A 19,090-nucleotide genomic window follows, 5' to 3' on the forward strand; every position below is an offset into this window, starting at 1 on the left:
TTACATTCAGAATAAAGCTCCCTTTACACTGTCCCATCAAACACTCCCAGGGCAGGTACAGCACGGGGTTGGATACTGAGTAAAGCTCTCTCTACACTGTCCCATCAAACACTCCCAGGGCAGGTACAGGGGGTTCGATACAGAGTAAAGCTCCCTCTACATTGTCCCATCAAACACTCCCAGGGCAGGGACAGGGGGTTAGATATAGGATAAAGCTCCCTCTACACTGTCCCATCAAACACTTCCAGGTCAGTAACGGGGGTTAGATACAGAAGAAAGCTCCCTCTACACTGTCCCATCAAACACTCCCAGGGCAGGTACAGGGGGTTACATTCAGAATAAAGCTCCCTTTACACTGTCCCATCAAACACTCCCAGGGCAGGTACAGCACGGGGTTGGATACTGAGTAAAGCTCCCTCTACACTGTCCCATCAAACACTCCCAGGGCAGGTACAGGGGGTTCGATACAGAGTAAAGCTCCTACTACACTGTTCCATCAAACACTCCCAGGGCAGGTACAGGGGGTTGGATACTGAGGAGAGCTCCCTATACACTGTCCCATCAAACACTCCCAGGGCAGGTACAGCACGGGGTTAGATACAAAGCTCCCTCTACACTGTCCCATCAAACACTCCTAGGGCAGGTACAGCAAGGAGTTAGATACAGAGTAAAGCTCCCTCTACACTGTCCCATCAAACACTCCCAGGGCAGGTACAGGGGGTTAGATACAGAGTAAAGCTGACGTTCGAAGGACGCTGGTCACCCGGCCGTTTCACCTACCTGCAAAGCGCAGGAAATTCTTCGTGTCCGGAGGCAGGTTGCAGGAGATGTTCATGGACGAGGGCTCGCGGGAGAAGAAGGGGTCCAAGGAGGAAGGCGTGGCAGGGGTGACGGGGGCCGGCGAGAGGGGCGGCGCCTCGTTTTGATGTGGGCCAGCTGGCTCTCCCGCGTGTCTCGCACGGGGGCGGATTGCTCTCGCGCTTCGTTGCGTGGACGAGGAAAAAGGCCTCAACTGCAGGCTGCAACACTGTGGAGAGAGAAGAGAGAGAGAGATAATCAGGACACGGATTGCGCAAACGTGTAGAACTGAAGTTCCTGCTTAAATTAGTTGTATACATGAATGATTTAGACTTTAGTATAGGGGGTATGATTAAGAAGTTTGCAGATTTTATGAAAATCAGCTGTGGTTGATAATGAAGAAGAAAGCTGTGGACTGCAGGAAGATATCAATGAACTGCTCAGGTGGGCAGAACAGTGGCAAATGGAATTCAATTCAGAAAAATATGAGGTGATGCATTTGGGGAGGGCTAACAAGGCAAGGGAATACACATTAAATGCTAGGACACTGAAGTGTAGAGGAATAGAGGGACCTTGGAGTACAGGTCCACAGAACTCTTTTGGGAGGAAACAAAAACATTAAATCGTGGCCCCCCGATCTGGGGGACGCACCAGACATTTACAAGGCTCTCTTTTTTTTTTGTTTTTTTTTGGGTTTTTTTGTGTTTTTTTAAAAGTTTTTTTTGGGGCACTAAACTCATATTTTTTCTCCAAGAGTCCCCTATAAAGGGGGAGGGGAACACTAAAAACACCGGCAATTAAAATTAAACTTTAAAACATAAAATCAAATTAAAATTTGGTTGCCGGGCGTGATGATGCACTCCAGTCCCTCCGGTGCCCATCTCTTGCGGAAGGTCGCGAGCATACAAGTGGACACCGCATGCTCCATCTCAAAGGACAACCTGGCACGGATGTACACGTGGAAGAGAGGCAGGCAGTCAGGTTGAACGACCCCCTCGACCGCCCGCTGCCTGGACCAGCTGATGGCACCCTTGGCCGTGCCCAGGAGCAGTCCTACGAGGAAGCCCTCGGACCTACCCGCTCCCCTCCGCACAGGGTGTCCAAAGATCAGGAGTGTGGGACGGAAGTGAAGCCAGAATTTCAGGAGCAGCCCCTTTAAATAATAAAACAGGGGCTGCAACCTCGTGCATTCAATAAAAACATGGAACACGGACTCTTCCAGACCGCAGAAATTGCAGGCGGCCTGGGAGCCCGTGAACCGGCTTAAAGATTTATTGCACGGCACGGCTCCGTGCACCACTCTCCAGGCCAAGTCCCCGATAAATACTGGGAGGACTCCCGCGTAGAGTGGCCTCCATCGGGGACCCCCGCCTCCTCTGGATGGCAAGATGATATGCCATGGCATGTTCAGACGGCAGGCGAGGATGGAAAAGTTGAGAGTGTGCAGGAGCAGCCCATGCAGGAAACCCCTCCACGCAGAACTGAAAGGCACGGAGGGGATTTCCTCGAGGCGGCTCAAGTTGAGAGGCGCTGGCTCCCGAGGGAGTTTCCGGGGTTTGGCGCTGATGAGGAATTCCGTCCGGACGGGGGTCAGTTCGGACGGGATTTCCCCACGTGCTTGAGCCTCCTCGATGCACCTAACGGAGTCGCGGGCCAGAGCTGTTTTTAGCAACTCGATGGCATCGGCCGCGCAGAATTTAGGTGCCATCCAGCCCGCTCCTCCGCCATCAAGCAGGTCCCTGACCCTGGTCACCTCACCAGCTACAGCCCTCTAGTCCGACCACCACCTAAAACATCGGTCGTGGAGGTACGGATTCCCAAGCAGTGGCTCCTGCAGGACAGCCGCCACTCCAGCCGGTGGAGAGCTGCGCTTGGTGGAGACTTTGTTCCAGGCCCTGGTGAGTTCCTTGTAAAAGACAGGCAGCTCCTGGAAGGCGGTCGTCAGAGCACGCCACCTGGGAGGGGGCTCGACGTAAACGTATCTCTGCAGGGTCTGAAGATGGGAAGCCGCAAGCTGGGTGCTGATGCACACCAACGACTGCCCGCCATCCCCAAGCGGGAGACTCAAGACCGCAGCAGAGACCCAGTGCTTCCTATTGTTCCAGAAGAAGTCCACCAGCTTCTTCTGTATCTTGGTGATAAACGCAGGGGGAGGGGTCAAAGTCACCAGCCGGTACCACAACATGGCGGCCACCAGCTGGTTTATGACTAGCGCTCGACCCCTGTAGGCCAGCACTCGGAGCAGTCCTGTCCAGCGCCCTAGGCAAGCGGCGACCTTGGCCTCCAGCTCTTGCCAGTTCACCGGCCAGGCTTCCTCGTTGGGGCTAAGGTAGACTCCCAGATAGAGGAGATGGGTCGTGCTCCAGGCAAAAGGCCTGAGCTCCTCCGCCACTGACCCACCAGGAGTCTGGAACATTTCTCCCAGTTGATCCTGGCGGAGGATGCGGCCGAGTAAATCTCCTGGCACTCACGCATCCTCCGCAGGTCAGCGGGATCCTCTACTGCGAGGAGCACGTCATCGGTGTAAGCCGAGAGGACGACCTCCATGCCCGGTCCTTGCAGAGCCAGTCCCATCAACCTTGTCCGCAGGAGGCGCAGGAAAAGCTCCACGCAGATGGCGCATAACTGGCCGGACATGGGGCATCCCTGCCGCACCCCTCTCCCAAAGCGAAGGGGCGCCGTCAAGGACCCGTTAACCTTTATCAGACACTCCACGGCGGTGTACAAAAGTCGGATCCGGGCGATGAAATGCGTCCCGAACCCGAATGCGCGCAGAGTTCCAAACAGATAGTCGTGATCCACCCTGTCGAACGCCTTCTCTTGGTCGAGAATAGGAAGGCGACCGACAGACCAGCCTCCTGGGAATGATGGATGAGGTCCCGGACCAGATGGATGTTATCATGGATTGTCCGGCCCGGGACCGTGTAGGACTGGTCGGGGTGGATCATGTGGTCCAGCACGGCGCCAAGGCGAGCAGACATCGCCCTGGCGAAGATTTTGTAGTCTGTGCTGAGGAGGGAGACCGGGCACCAGTTCTTAAGGAGGCAGAGATCGCCCTTCTTAGGCAGCAGGACGATGACTGCCCTGCACCAAGAGAGGGGCATCTCCCCGGTCGCCAGACTTTCCCCCAGGACCCATGCGTAGTCGCCCCCCAGGACGTCCCAGAACGCCCTGTGGAACTCCACGGTCAGCCCGTCCAGCCCCGGGGCTTTTCCTCTCGAGAGGCGGTCGAGGGCGCCGGTCAGCTCCGCCAGGCTTAGCGGAGCTTCCAGATTTTCGGCGCCCTCCGGGCCGACCTTCAACAGGTCCTCCCACAAAACTCTACGCGCTTCCTCGCTGGACGGCTCCGGAGAGAACAGAGCCCCGTAATATTCACGGGCCCTGTTGTTGACGCCCTCCGGATCCGAGAGGAGAGAGCCGTCGTCGGCCAGCAGCGTCAAGAGCTGCTTTCGGACACTCTGTCTTTTTTCCAGCTAGTAGAAGAAGGGGGAGCCGCAGTCCTGATCCCGCAGGAACCGGATCCGCGACCTCACGAACACGCCTCGGGACCCGACGAGCTGCAGGTCCTTCAGCGCCGCCTTCTTTGCTTCGTACACCATCCGCAGGGCCGGGTCCTCGACGACTTGACCGAGATGGGACTCCAGGTCGAGCACCTCTTTTTCCAGGCGCCCGACCCTGGCCGCCCGCCTCTTGATCGACCCCCTCGCGTACTGTTGACAGAAGATGCGGACATGAGCCTTGCCCATGTCCCACGACAGCCTCAAGGAGGGGAAGCCCCCCCTGCTTCCTTCTCCAGTCGGCCCAGAAACGACGGAACGGGTCCTGGAACCGCACGTCCTCCAGCAGCTGGTTGTTAAAATGCCAGTACGCGGACCCCGTCCTCGCGCGGAGCGAAGCGAGCTCTGCCCACACCAGGTGGTGGTCCGAACACGACACCGGTCGCATAGAGGCCGCCGGGACGCAGGAAACGTACGCCCAAGACACGTAAAGGCAGTCGACTCTGGACTATCCTACTCCAGCCCTCACCCAAGTAAAGGCGCTGGAGTCGGGATGGAGATTTCGCCAGACGTCCACCAAGTCGAAGGACCCGAGCAGGTCCCTCAACTTCTCCATCGCCGTCATGCTCTGCGGGGCACCGGAGCGGGCCCTCACCTCGAGGGTGCAGTTAAAATCCCCCCCGAGGACAATGCAGTCGCCGACGTCGACGGAGCCAAGAAGAGCGGACACTTCTTTGAAGAAGCGCGTTTGCTGCGGGCCAGGCTGAGGGGCGTACACATTCACGAGATGGAGCGTCACGTCCACCAGGCGAACCGTGATGTGCAGCAAGCGGCCTGGCACGGGCTCCTCGACCCCAAAGATCTCCAGCTGAAAATGCAGGGCCAACAAGATGACCACCCCACAAGAAGTGGTAGTGAGGTGGCTCATGCGGACCTCACCTTGCCATTCCAGGACCCACGTGGCTTCGTCTCCCGGAACAGTGTGGGTTTCTTGCAGGAAGCACATCGCATATTTCCCCTCCCGCAGGAGTGAAAAATTGTCAAATCTATGGTGTGCTTCTCTGCCGCCGTTGATGTTGAGGCTGGCTATGGTTATCTTCATGACAAAAGCATAGTGCAACCTCTACATAACCTATTGTGGGGGGGGGGGGAGTGGAGTCGTTTGTTGACCTCCACTCCTTCAGCAGCCCAGCGAGGACCTTTTGAGCCGGCGCAGCTCAAGGCCTTGCGCCTTTGATAAGGGCCCGCCCGCGGCCATGGTTTTAGCGGCAGCGCGGACGGACGCGACGAGCAGCCCCGGCTCGGACCATCTTTCCAGGGCCAGATGGGCTCGGTCGCGGCGACCCTGGCTCTGGACCAAAAAGTCCCGGAGATCCTTTGCAGGAATGAGGGGGGACTCAAGGGCGGGCACGAGGAGATCCACCACCTCACTGGTGATGGACTCGAGATCTTCTCCCTCGTCCCCCACCGAGTCCCCGCCCCCCTCCGGGAGGTTACTGCCAGCAGCCGGCCCGTCGACCGCACGAGGTAGCGCAAACGGCCCGGCCGCTCCATCCGGCCCTGGCTCTGCCCCGATCCCACCCCCAGGATCGTCAGCAGAAGAGTCCCCACTGGGCTCTTTTAAAAACGGTGCTGGGTCAGGAAGCGACAGCGGAAGAGGTTCCTCCTCCACCCCAGGAGTCGGGTCACCCAGAGAGACCCGGCCAAAGAAATTCTCCAGGTCCTCCAAGTACCCCAACTCCAAAGTAGGGGGCGAGAGTTGTTGTTCTTCCCCCTCCCCGCCGCCATCCCCGGCCCAGCGTGTGGATGTTCTGTAAAATTATTAACATTTTCAGTTTCTGCCGAGTCGAGCAAATCCCGGGGGAAGTTGGATAAAGGCTGGGCGGGCTCAGGTTCGGCCTTTTCGGCCCCGCGCGCCTCAGTCCCCGGGACGCTCGACCCGGCGGCAACGCATTCCTCTGCTGGCCCCACGCCCCCCACGACAGGCAGATCTTCCACGCCATCCCCGGGAGGCAGAGGCTGGGCAGCCTCGACTGTCTCACCCACCCCGGGGACAGATTCCTCCTGCCTACTGCGCAGTTTGGGGGCGCTGGTGGGGGACGCGAGACACGCGGTGGGCACCGACTCCTCTGCGGAGGGATGTTGCTCCCCCTCTGCCTCATTGGAGCGGCGCCTCCTTTTGTTCCTGGGGGGGCGTGGAGGCAGGGAGACCTCCATGTCTGCCGAGGCCTCCCGCTCCACTCCCCTCTTTTTCTTATCTTGCCCGCGTCTGAGCCCCTCTGTGATATTGGTCAAGGGCTCCGGCACGGGCTCAGGGCACCCCGTGCTCGCTGATGACGGGGTTGGGCTGAGCGCGGTGATCAGACTGTCTGGCGCACTGAGGGGACCCGCCTCGAGATGTTTCGCCTTCTTCCGTGCCTTCCTTCCGATCGGACGCTCTCCCTCCCCCCCGCCGGAGGCCGTGAAAAGAAAGGCCCCCGACGATGCCCGCGCACCTACGGCTCCCGGCACGCGGACGCTACTAGGGGGAGGGGTGGCGGCGGCGCCAGCCTTGGCCGCCCTTGGTGGTTTGGCGGCCTTGGAGGTGGGGCAGTTCTTGCGTACGTGCCCCACCTCCCTACAGGCATGGCACCGCATGCCGTCCGACTTCCAGAAGACGCGGTAAGCAGTCCCCTCGTACACCACCTTAAAACTTCCCTCCATCGTCTCCTCCCGCGCCAGCCGGACAAAGAGCTGGCGGCGGAAGGAGAACACATGGCGCAGGCTGTTCTCCCTGAGGCCGAGCGGTATGGGGTTGATCCCTGAACTTACCTCCCCCAGTTGGTGTAGGTGAGGGAGGAGGAGCTCAGCGGGAACAAAGGGCGGGACGTTTGACAGGATGACCCTCTGCGCGGTGGCCTCGAGCAGGTCCACTGGCAGGAACGTCCCGCCCACCGTGAGCCCCTTTTCGAGGGCCAGGGACACCGCCCGCTCTGACCCCAGGAAGTATACAGCCTTCCCAGACATCTTGAAGGCCGCGACAATGGCCGAGGTGCCGACTACCCCAGCCATCGCCCGCACGCACTCCTCGATGCTCATTGTGGGGTGAGTGTAGCCCTTGACCCCGTTTTTTTTGTTATGAGTCTGAACGGTGGCAGGGCAGCAGAAGGTGCAGGAGGCACCGTGGATGTAGACGCCGCCTGTGCATATGTCTTAGCTGATCCTGCCACCGGCGTGGATGGGGTCGCCATCACGGGGTCCCTTTAAGGGCTACACCCACCCCAAATTCACAGGCCTTAATGGTCTTTAATTGGTCTCGTTGGTGTTTTGAGCAGAGGGAGCTCTTAATGGGGCACACCTCTCCCCTAGTTAACGAATGGGGAGGGGCCTTGCTCCCTCTGCTCAGTTGTCTTAATTGTCTTATTTCCAAATTAGGGGGAAAGGGGTCTCAGAGAGAGAGGGGAGAGACAGATAGAGAGAGAAAGAGAGAGGGTGGGTTGGGAAAGTGGGAAGCTGCGAGGGCAGGTCTCCCCTCACAGCGATGGGTGGGTGTTTCTTGGGGTGCACTCCCCAGATGGCAAAAAACACAGTTTTTGTAGATGGTCTTCGGGTGGGGGGAGGAGATGTCTTCACCTGGGGTAACTGGAGCCACCCAGGCACACACTCCCAACGATGTTAAATAGGATAATTAAAGATTCTTCGGCCAGGTAGCTCCAGCTATCCCAGGCTAGGCAATGGGGGAGGGGTGCTTCAGTGGTGTGAGGGGCCTAGCTGTAAGCAAGACCCCCACACACACTTCCACACACACACACCCCCCGCGATGTTCCGGCCCTCGAGATATCTTCTTTCCTCCCCCCACCGATACAACAAAGTCTTTCAGGGAATGCACCAAAATACACCAACCTTTAGTTGATGAAGTTTCTCCCTCCTTCCACACTGGATAGTTGTTTATTTTTCCCCTCTCTCCAACTCTCCGTAGCAGTATTAAATTTGTTGAGTTTTCTGCTCTCCTCCTCTCCCTCTGGATTGATTGGAATGTAGAAAGCCCCCTCCTCCACTCCCTGGGTTGTTTCACAGGGCTCACTCCAGGCTTTCCAGACAGGAGCTTCAGCAGGGAGTTCCTTCTCTCAGAACAGCACAGCTCCAACTGAATAGGCCACGCCTCCAAAGCTCCACCATTGGTCCACAGAACACTTTTTGTGAGAAAATAAAAACATTAAATCATTAAATCATGTCCCCCCGATCTGGGGGGCGCACCAAACATTTCCAAGGCCCTTTTTTTTGTGTTTTTTTGGGGGGGTTTTTGTGTTTTTGTTTTGTTTTAAGTTTTTTTTATTTGGCCACTAAAATAATATTTTTTTCTACAAGTGCCCCCTATAAAAGGGAAGGGGGACACTAAAAAACACCGGCAATTAAAACAAATTAAACTTTAAAACATAAAATCAAATTAAAATTTGGTTGCCGGGGGTGACGATGCACTCCAGTCCCTCTGGTGCCCACCTCTCACGGAAATCCGCGAGCGTACCGGTGGACACCGCGTGCTCCATCTCCAAGGACACCCTGGCGTGGATGTACGTGCGTAAGAGAGGCAGGCAGTCAGGTTGAACGGCCCCCTCGACCGCCCGCTGCCTGGACCGGCTGATGGCACCCTTGGCCGTGCCCAGGAGCAGTCCTACGAGGAGGCCCTCGGACCTACCCGCTCCCCTCCGCACAGGGTGCCCAAAGATCAGGAGCGTGGGACTGAAGTGAAGCCAGAATTTCAGGAGCAGCCCCTTTAAATAATAAAACAGTGGCTGCAACCTCGTACATTCGGTACAAACATGGAACACGGACTCTTCCAGACCACAGAAATTGCAGGCGGCCTGGGAGCCCGTGAACCGGCTTAAAAATTTATTGCACGGGACTGCTCCGTGCACCACCCTCCAGGCCAAGTCCCCGATAAATACTGGGAGGACTCCCGCGTAGAGTGCCCTCCATCGGGGACCCCCGCCTCCTCCGGATGGCAAGATGGAATGCCATGGCGTGTCCGGACGGCAGGCAAGGATGGCAAAGTTGAAAGTGTGCAGGAGCAGCCCGTACAGGAAACCCCTCCGCGCGGAACTGAAAGGCACGGAGGGGATTTCCTCGAGGTGGCTCAAGTTGTGAGGTGCCGGCTCCCGAGGGAGGTTCCGGGGTTTGGCGCCGATGAGGAATTCCGTCCGGACGGGGGTCAGTTTGGACGGGATCTCCCCACGTGCTTGAGCCTCCTCGATGCACCTAATGGAGTCAGGGCCCAGAGCTGTTTTTAGCGACTCGATGGCATCGGCTGCGCGGCGGACGTTGGCGGAATTTAGGCGCCGCGCCAGCATGTCTGGCGCCATCCAGCTTGCTCCTCCGCTATCGAGCAGGTCCTTGACCCTGGTCACCTCACCAGCCACTGCCCTCTCGTCCGACCGCCACCTAAAACCTTGGTCGTGGAGGTGCGGATTCCCGAGCAGCGGCTCCTGCAGGACAGCCACCACTCCAGCCGGTGGAGAGCTGCGCTTGGTGGAGACTTTGTTCCAGACCCTGGTGAGTTCCTTGTAAAAGACAGGCAGCTCCTGGAAGGTGGTCCTGACGCCCCCTAAGCTCACAAACAGGAGTTGCGTGTCGTAGTTGAGGCCGTGCTGCTGGCAGAAGAAATACATCGCCAGAGCACGCCACCTAGGAGGGGGCTCGACGTAAAAGTATCTCTGCAGGGTCTGAAGATGGAAAGTCGTGAGCTGGGTACTGACGCACACCAACGACTGACCGCCCTCCCCAAGCGGGAGACTCAAGACAGCGGCAGAGACCCAGTGCTTCCTGTTGTTCCAGAAGAAGTCCACCAGCTTCTTCTGTATCTTGGTGACAAACGCAGGGGGAGGGGTCAAAGTCACCAGCCGGTACCACAACATGGCGGCCACCAGCTGGTTTATGACTAGCGCTCGATCCCTGTAGGACAGCACTCGGAGCAGTCCTGTCCAGCGCCCTAGGCGAGCGGTGACCTTGGTCTCCAGCTCTTGCCAGTTCGCCAGCCAGGCTTCCTCGTCGGGGCTAAGGTGCACTCCCAGATAGAGGAGATGGGTCATGCTCCAGGCAAAAGGCCTGAGCTCCTCTGGCAGGGAGTCCACCCGTCACTGAACCACCAGGAGTCCGTAACATTTCTCCCAGTTGATCCTGGCAGAGGAAGCGGCCGAGTAAATCTCCTGGCACTCACGCATCCTCCGCAGGTCAGCGGGATCCTCTACCGCGAGGAGCACGTCATCGGCGTAAGCCGAGAAGACGACCTCCACGCCCGGCCCTTGCAGAGCCAGTCCTGTCAACCTCATCCGCAGGAGGCGCAGGAAAGGCTCCACGCAGATGACACATAACTGGCCGGACATGGGGCATCCCTGGCGTACCCCTCTCCCAAAGCGAAGGGGCGCCATCAAGGACCCGTTAACCTTTATCAGACACTCCACGGCGGCGTACAAAAGTCGGATCCGGGCGATGAAATGCGTCCCGAACCCGAAAGCGCGCAGAGTTCCAAACAGATAGTCGTGATCCACCCTGTCGAACGCCTTCTCTTGGTCGAGAGATAGGAAGGCGACCGACAGCCCAGCCTCCTGGGAATGATGGATGAGGTCCCGGAACAGATGGATGTTATCGTGGATTGTCCGGCCCGGGACCGTGTAGGACTGGTCGGGGTGGATCATTTGGTCCAGCACGGCACCATGCGAGCAGACATCGCCCTGGCGAAGATTTTGGAGTCCGTGCTGAGGAGGGAGACCAGGCGCCAGTTCTTAAGGAGGCGGAGATCGCCCTTCTTAGGCAGCAGGACGATGACTGCCCTGCGCCAAGAGAGGGGCATCTCCCCGGTCGCCAGACTTTCCCCCAGGACCCACACATAGTCGCCCCCCAGGAGGTCCCAGAACACCCTGTGGAACTCCACGGTCAGCCCGTCCAGCCCCGGCGCTTTTCCCCTCGAGAGCCGGTCGAGGGTGCCGGTCAGCTCCGCCAGGCTTAGCGGAGCTTCCAGATTTTCGGCGCCCTCCGGGCCGACCTTCGGCAGGTCCTCCCACAAAACTCTATGTGCTTCCTCGCTGGACGGCTCCGGAGAGAACAGAGCCCCTGTAATATTCACGGGCCTTGTTGTTGACGCCCTCCGGATCCGAGAGGAGAGACCCAGCGTCGGCCAGCAGCGTCAAGAACTGCTTATGGACACTCTGTCTTTTTTCTAGTAGAAGAAGGGGGAGCCACGGTCCAGATCCTGCAGGAACCGGATCCGCGACCTCACGAACGCGCCTCGGGACCCGACGAGCTGCAGGTCCTTCAGCGCGGCCTTCTTCACTTTGTATACCATCCGCAGGGCCGGGTCCTCGACGACTTGACCGAAACGGGACTCCAGGTCGAGCACCTCTTTTTCTAGGCGCCCGACCCTGGCCACCCGCCTCTTGGTCGACCCACTCGCATACTCTTGACAGAAGACGTGGACGTGAGCCTTGCCCACGTCCCACCATAGCCCCAAGGAGGGGAATCCCCCCTGCTTCCTTCTCCAGTCGGCCCAGAAACGACGGAACGAGTCCCGGAACCGCACGTCCTCCAGCAGCTGGTTTTAAAAATGCCAGTACGTGGACCCCGTCCTCGCGTGGAGCGAAGCGAGCTCCGCCCACACCAGGTGGTGGTCCGAACACGGCACCGGCCGCTTGGAGGCCGCCGGGACGCAGGAAACGTACACCCGAGACACGTAAAGGCGATCGACTCTGGACCATCCTACTACAGGCCTCACCCAAGTAAAGGCGCTGGAGTCAGGATGGAGATTTCGCCAGACATCCACCAAATCGAAGGACCCGACCAGGTCCCTCAACTTCTCCATCGTCGTCATGCTCTGTGGGGCACCGGAGCGGTCCCTCGCCTCGAGGGTGCAGTTAAAATCCCCCCCGAGGACAATCGAGTCGCCGACGTCAACGGAGCCAAGAAGAGCGGACACTTCTTCGAAGAAGCGCGTTTGCTGCGGGCCGGGCTGAGGGGCGTACACGCTCACGAGATGGAACGGCACGTCCCCCAGGCGAACCGTGACATGCAGCAAGCGGCCTGGCACGGGCTCCACGACCCCCTAAGATCTCCGGCTGAAAATGCGGGGCCAACAAGATGGGCACCCGACAAGAAGTGGTAGTGAGGCGGCTCATGCGGACCTCTCCTTGCCATTCCAGGAGCCACGTGGCTTCGTCTCCCGGAACGGTGTGGGTTTCTTGCAGGAAGCACACCGCATATTTCCCCTCCCGCAGGAGCGAAAAATTGTTAAATCTATGGTGTGCCTCTCTGCTGCCGTTGATGTTGAGGGTGGCTATGGTTATCTTCATAACAAAAGCATAGTGCAACATCTACCTAACCTATTGTGGTGGGGGAGTGGAGTCGTTTGTTGACCTCCACTCCTTCAGTAGCCCAGCGAGGAACCCTTTGAGCCGGCGCAGCTCAAGGCCTTGCGCCTTTGATAAGGGCCCGCCCGCTGCCATGGTTTTAGCGGTGGCACGGACGGACGCGACGAGCAGCCCCGGCTCGGACCATCTTTCCAGGGCCAGATGGGCTCGGTTGCGGCAACCCTGGCTCTGGACCAAAAAGTGCTGGAGTTCCTCTACGGCAATGAGGGGGGACTCAGCGGCGGGCACGAGGAGATCCACCGCCTCACTGGCGATGGACTCGAGATCTTCTCCCGAGTCCCCCACCGAGTCCCCGTCCCCCTCCAGGAGGTCGCCGCCAGAAGCCGGCCCATCGACCGCACGAGGTAGGGCAAACGGCCCGGCCGCTCCATCCGGCCCTGGCTCTGCCCCGATCCCACTCCCAGGATCATCGGCAGAGGAGTCCGCACTGGGCTCTTTTAAAAGCGGTGCTGGGTCAGGAAGTGACAGTGGAAGGGTTTCCCCCTCCGCCCCAGGAACCGGCGAACAGGGAGAGACCTGGTCAAAGTAAAGTTCCAGGTCCTCCGAGTACCTCAGCTCCAAATTAGGGGGCGAGGGTTGTTGTTCTTCTCCCTCCCCGCCGCCACCCCCCGGCCCAGCGTGAACAGATTCATTAAAATTGTTAATACTGTGTATTTCTGCCGAGTCGAGCAAGTCCCGGGGGAAGTTGGATATTGGCTGGGCGGGCTCAGGTCCGGCATTTTCGGCCCCGCCCGCCTCAGTCCCCGGAACGCTCGACCCGGCGGCTACGCATTCCTCTGCTGGCCCCACGCCCCCCACGACAGGCAGATCCTCCACGCCATCCCCGGGAGGCAGAGGCTGGGCAGCCTCGACTGCCCCTCCCTCCCCGGGGACAGATTCCTCCCGTCTACGGCGCAGTTTGGGGGCGCTGGTGGGGGACGCAGGACACGTGGCGGGCACCGACTCCTCCGCGGAGGGATGTTGTTCCCCATCCACCTCATTGGAGCGGTGCCTCCTTTTGTTGCTGGGGGTGCGCGGAGGCAGGGAGACCTCCTTTTTCTTATCTTGCCCGCGCCCGAGCCCCTCTGTGATATTGGTCAAGGGCTCGGGCATGGGCTCAGGGCACCCCTCGCTCGCCGGTGACGGGGTTGGGCTGAGCACGGTGGTCAAACTTTCTGGCGCACTGAGTGGACCTGCCTCAAGATGTTTCGCCTTCCTCCGCGCCTTCTTTCCGATCGGACGTTCTCCCTCCCCCCCGCCGGAGGCCGTGGAAACAAAGGCACCCGATGATGCCCGCGCACCAACGGCTCCCGGCACGCGGACGCTACTAGGGGGAGGGGTGGCGGCGGTGCCAGCCTTGGCTGCCTTCGTTGATTTGGCGGCCTTGGAGACGGGGCAGTTCTTGCGAACGTGCCCCACCTCCCTGCAGGCATGGCACCGCACGCCGTCCGACGTCCAAAAGACGCGGTAGGCATTCCCCTGATGCACCTCATTAAAATTGCCCTCCGTCGTCTCCTCCCACGCCAGCCGGACAAAGAGCTGGCGGCAGAAGGAGAACACATGGCGCAGGCTGTTCTCCCTGAAGCCGAGTGGTATGGGGTTGATCCCCGACCTTACCTCCCCCAGTTGGTGTAGGTGAGGGAGGAGGAGCTCAGCGGGAACAAAGGGCGGGACGTTTGAAATGATGACCCTCTGCGCGGTGGCCGCGAGAGGGTCCACTGGCAGAAATGTCCCGCCCACCGTTAGCCCCTTTTCAAGGGCCAGGGACACCGCCCGCTTCGACCCCAGGAAGAATATAGCCTTCCCAGACATCTTGGAGGCTGCGACAATGGCCGAGGGGCCGACTACCCCAGCCATCGCCCGCACGGACTCCTCGATGCTTATTGTGGGGTGAGTGTAGCTCTTGACCCCGTGTTTTTTTGTTATCAGTCTGAATGATGGCAGGGCAGCAGGAAGCGCAGGAGGCGCCGTGGATGTGGATGCCACCTGCGCATATGTCCGAGCTGGCCCTGCCACCGGCGTGGATGGGGTCGCCATCACGGGGTCCCTTTAAGGGCTACACCCACCCCAAAGTCACAGGCCTTAATGGTCTTTAATTGGCCTCGTTGGTTTTTTGAGCAGAGGGAGCTCTTAATGGGGCACACCTCTCCTCTAGTTAACGAATGGGGAGGGGCCTTGCTCCCTCTGCTCAGTTGTCTTAATTGTTTTACAATTAGGAGGAAAGGGCTCTCAGAAAGAGAGGGGAGAGACAGAGAGCGAGCGAAAGAGAAAGGGGGTGGGAAAGAGGGAAGCTGCGAGGGCAGGTCTCCCCTCACAGCGATGGGTGGGTGTTTCCTGGGTTGCACTCCCCAGATGGCAAAAAACACAGTCTTTGTAGAATGGTCGTCGAGTGGGTGGAGAAGATGTCTTCACCTGGGGTAGCTGGAGCCACACAGGCACACGCTGCCAACGATGTTTAATAGGGTGATTAAAGATTCTTCAGCCAGGTAGCTCTAGCTATCCCAGGCTAGGCAATGGGGGATGGGTGCTTCAGTGGTGTGTGGGGCCTAGCTGTAAGCAAGACCCCCACACACACTTCCACACACACACACCCGCCGTGATGTTCTGGCCCTCGAAAGGTCTTCTTTCCTCCCCCCACCGATACAACAAAGTCTTTCGGGGAATGCACCAAAACACACCCACCTGTCGAAGATTGTCGAAATGGCTCTCCCTCCTTCCACACTGGATGATGTTTTCTCAGGATGTTCTTTTCCCCCTCTCTCCAACTCTCTATAGTAGTAAAAAATGATAAATTTTCTGCTCTCCTCTCCCTCTGGACGTTGAATTGTAGTAAGCCAGTCCTCTCCTCCTCTTCCTGGGCTGTTCTCAGGGCTCACTCCAGGCCTTCCAGACAGGAGCTTCAGCAGGGAGTTCCTTCTCTCTCAGCAGCACAGCTCCAACTGAATAGGCCACGCCTCCAAAGCTCCACCATTGGTCCACAGATCCCTGAAGGTAGCAGGCCAGGTGGATTAGGTGGTTAAGAAGGCATATGGAATGCTTGCCTTTATTAGCTCAGGCATAGAATACAAGAGCAGGGAGGTTATGCTTGAACTGTATAAAACATCAGTTAGACCACAGCTGGAGTACTGTGTGCAGTTCTGGTCACATTACAGGAAGGATGTGATTGCACTGGAGAGGGTACAGAGGAGATTTACCAGGATGTTGCACAAGAGAGGGTGCAGAGGAAATTTACCAGGATGTTGCACTAGAGAGGGTACAGAGGAGATTTACCAGGATGTTGCACTGGAGAGGATACAGAGGAGATTTACCAGGATGTTGCACTAGAGAGGGTACAGAGGAGATTTACCAGGATGTTGCACTGGGGAGGGTACAGAGGAGATTTACCAGGATGTTGCACTGGGGAGGGTACAGAGGAGATGTACCAGGAAGTTGCACTAGAGAGGGTACAGAGGAGATTTACCAGGATGATATCAGGACTGGGGAATTTTAGCGATGAGGAAAGATTGGAGAGGCTGGGGTTGTTTTGTTTGGAACAGAGGAGCTTGAGGGGAGACCTTATTGAGGTGTGTGGGGCCTTGATAGAGTGGATAGGACGGACCTGTTTCCCTTAGCAGAGGGGTCAACAACCAGGGTGCACAGATTTAAAGTTATTGGGGTGGAGGTTTAGACGGGGTTTGAGGGGAAATGTCTTCACCCAGAGGGTGGTGGGGGTCTGGGGTGGAATTCGCTGCCTGAAAGGGCGGTAGAGGCAGCAACCCTCACCACATTTGGACATGCACTCGAAGTGCCGTAACCTACAGAGCTATGGACCAAGAGCTGGAAAGTGGGATTAGGCCGGGATGGCTCTTGGTCGGCCGGCACAACGGGGACACGATGGGCCGAATGGCCTCCTTCCGTGCTGTAAATTTCGATGATTCATTACTTTAATGATGTGAAACTCTGGTTTGCTGCCCCTCCCGGTCGAGTATCGAGCTCCTCCCGCTCCCGCCTCCAGTCGAGTAGAGAGCCCCTCCAGCTCCCCCCTCCCGGTCGAGTACCTAGCCCCTCCCACTCACCCAGTACTGCATGCTGGTCGTGAGACTCCTCCAGCTCCTTCAGGCACTCGCCCAGCATGTCCCACAGCTCGTCCAGGCTCAGCTGCTCGCTCAGCAGCGGCAACTCCGGCAGCTTCTCCTCTTCCTTCTCCTTCTCGCTCGCCTGGCTTCCTTCAGAACGTGCCCCGCCAGTTAAGAAAAAAAAATACAAAGAAGAGCCTTTTCAAGTCGTGCAAGACAAAAGTGCGGGAGTCGTCGCATCGGAGGGCAGTGAAGAGTCGCTCTCGGATACACGCAGTGTCCGACCCAACCGTGGCCAACACCGATAAATGCCAGTGAAGAGTCGCTCTCGGATACACGCAGTGCCCGACCCAACACCGATAAATACCAGCGAAGAGTCGCTCTCGGATACACGCAGTGTCCGACCCAACCGTGGCCAACACCGATAAATACCAGCAAAGAATCACTCTCGGATACATGCAGTGTCCGACCCAACCGTGGCCAACACCGATAAATACCAGCAAAGAGTCACTCTCGGATACACGCAGTGTCCGACCCAATGCTGTTAGACAAAGGGACGATTTGGTTTCTCGGCTTTTGCCCTCACTTCTTTTCTTCCTTCTCGCTCCCTTGCTCGCTCGCTCTCTCTCTCCGTCTCTCTCCCTGACTCACCAGTCTTGTCTGACCCCCTTGAATCCTGGCAGATGGACAAAGATTAGATGTTGGCTGGAAGGATTGGGGTGGGGGGGTTGGGGAGAGAGCATAGATTACCAGAGAAAATTATTTTTGTAACAAAAAAATTAAGTAATTTGGTTGCATTCAAAATCTCAAAAGCAAATGCACTTCGAATATTGTCAGCAGCGGAAACTGAAGTTGGTTTCCTGTCATGTTCTTGACATTGTGCAGGGCAATGGGGAGTGGGACTAATTGGATAGCTCTTTCAAAGAGCTGGCACAGGCACGATGGGCCGAATGCCCTCCTCCTGTGCTACATCATTGTGTGTTAAGCAAGAAGGGTACATTGCACAATTCTTGTGATCTCCTCGCTCTTTCTTCCCCCTCATACACAAGAAATAGGAGCAGGAGTCGGCCATTCGGCCCCTCGAGCCTGCTCCGCCATTCAATAAGATCATGGCTGATCCGATCATGGACTCAGCTCCACTTCCTCGTCCGCCCCTTCACTCCCTTATCGCTCAAAAATCTGTCTCTCTCCACCTTAAATATATTCAATGACCCAGCCTCCACAGCTCTCTGAGGCAGAGAATTCCACAGATTCACCAGAAGAAATTCCTCCTCATCTCCTTCTTAAATGGGCGCCCCCTTATTCTGAGACTATGTGCCCCCTAGTTCTAGATTCCCCCTCGAGGGGAAACATTCTCTCTGCATCTACCCTGTCCAGCCCCCTCAGAATTGTATACGTTTCAATAAGATCACCTCTCATTCTTCTAAACTCCAATGAGTATAGCCCAAACCTTCTTCATAAGGCAACCCCCTCATCTCAGGAATCAACCGAGTGAACCTTCTCTCAACAGCCTCCAATGCAAGTATATCCTTCCTTAAAAACAGAGACCAAAATTGTACGCAGTACTCCAGGTGTGGCCTCATCAATACCCTGTGCAGTTGCAGCAGGACTTCTCCGCTTTTATACTGCACCCCTTTGCAATAAAGGCTAAACATCCCATTCTTGACTACTTGCTGTACCTGCCTGCAATGGAACACGTCAATCTCAAACCCACACGATCGCGACAGTTTTCACTTCTCAAACAACTGGTACAAGGGGGAATCCTGGGGAGCAAACCGGATCGACCCGACGGCAGGGAAGCAAAGCCTCAGCTCCAAGGGGAGTTCCCGAACACATCGGCCTCTGGCAGTTGCAGGGTGGTTTTTGGGGTTGGGTTGGTGGGGCTCCCCCAGTGGTGAATACTTGGCGCGTTACCCACCAGTCTCTTCACATGTACCCAACGACAGCGACTCCTGGGCAATGGGCGATGGCTGATCCCCGTCCATGGGGGACTCGTCCCTTCGGGAGGCTCCTTCGGCCGGGTTCGACTCGGACTTTTAGAAAAGAGAAAAAGCAAAACTAACAGAAGGAATCACCAAACATGGAGGCGAAGGTTTGTTTTTTAAATGACCTGTACTGGGAGAGCAGCGTAGTTTTACTAAGAGTGCCGGCTTGATCACAGCTGAGCCGGGAGTGACCATCACTCCCAGGCAAGCTACAACTAAATCTTAGGGGCGTCCCAACCTTCTCACCTCTAAAACAGACTTGGAACAACGTTAGCAGTAACACCTTCTGCGATCCCGGGAGCTTTCCCCAGTCTCGCTGCACACACTCTCCCAACACTCTGCGTTAAAATACAGGCTCATCGTCGCCTCCCCTCCCAGCC

The 19,090-nt window shown here is 57.5% G+C and overlaps 1 protein-coding gene across 1 annotated transcript; it reads right to left on the reverse strand.

Moving 5' to 3' along the window:
* Positions 1-770: 770 nt before the first annotated feature.
* LOC139240602 (E3 ubiquitin-protein ligase HUWE1-like) lies at positions 771-18,765 on the reverse strand. Its single transcript, XM_070869156.1, has 3 exons — positions 18,660-18,765; positions 16,726-16,882; positions 771-1,027 (listed from the first exon to the last, which is right to left on the reverse strand). The coding sequence occupies exons 1-3, from the start codon at positions 18,708-18,710 to the stop codon at positions 777-779; spliced, it is 459 nt and encodes a 152-aa protein (XP_070725257.1). The 5' UTR covers positions 18,711-18,765; the 3' UTR covers positions 771-776.
* Between the last annotated feature and the right edge of the window lie 325 nt (positions 18,766-19,090).

Source organism: Pristiophorus japonicus, chromosome 32 (genome assembly GCF_044704955.1).
Source record: "Pristiophorus japonicus isolate sPriJap1 chromosome 32, sPriJap1.hap1, whole genome shotgun sequence".
In the NCBI taxonomy this organism is placed as follows: Eukaryota; Metazoa; Chordata; class Chondrichthyes; family Pristiophoridae; genus Pristiophorus; species Pristiophorus japonicus.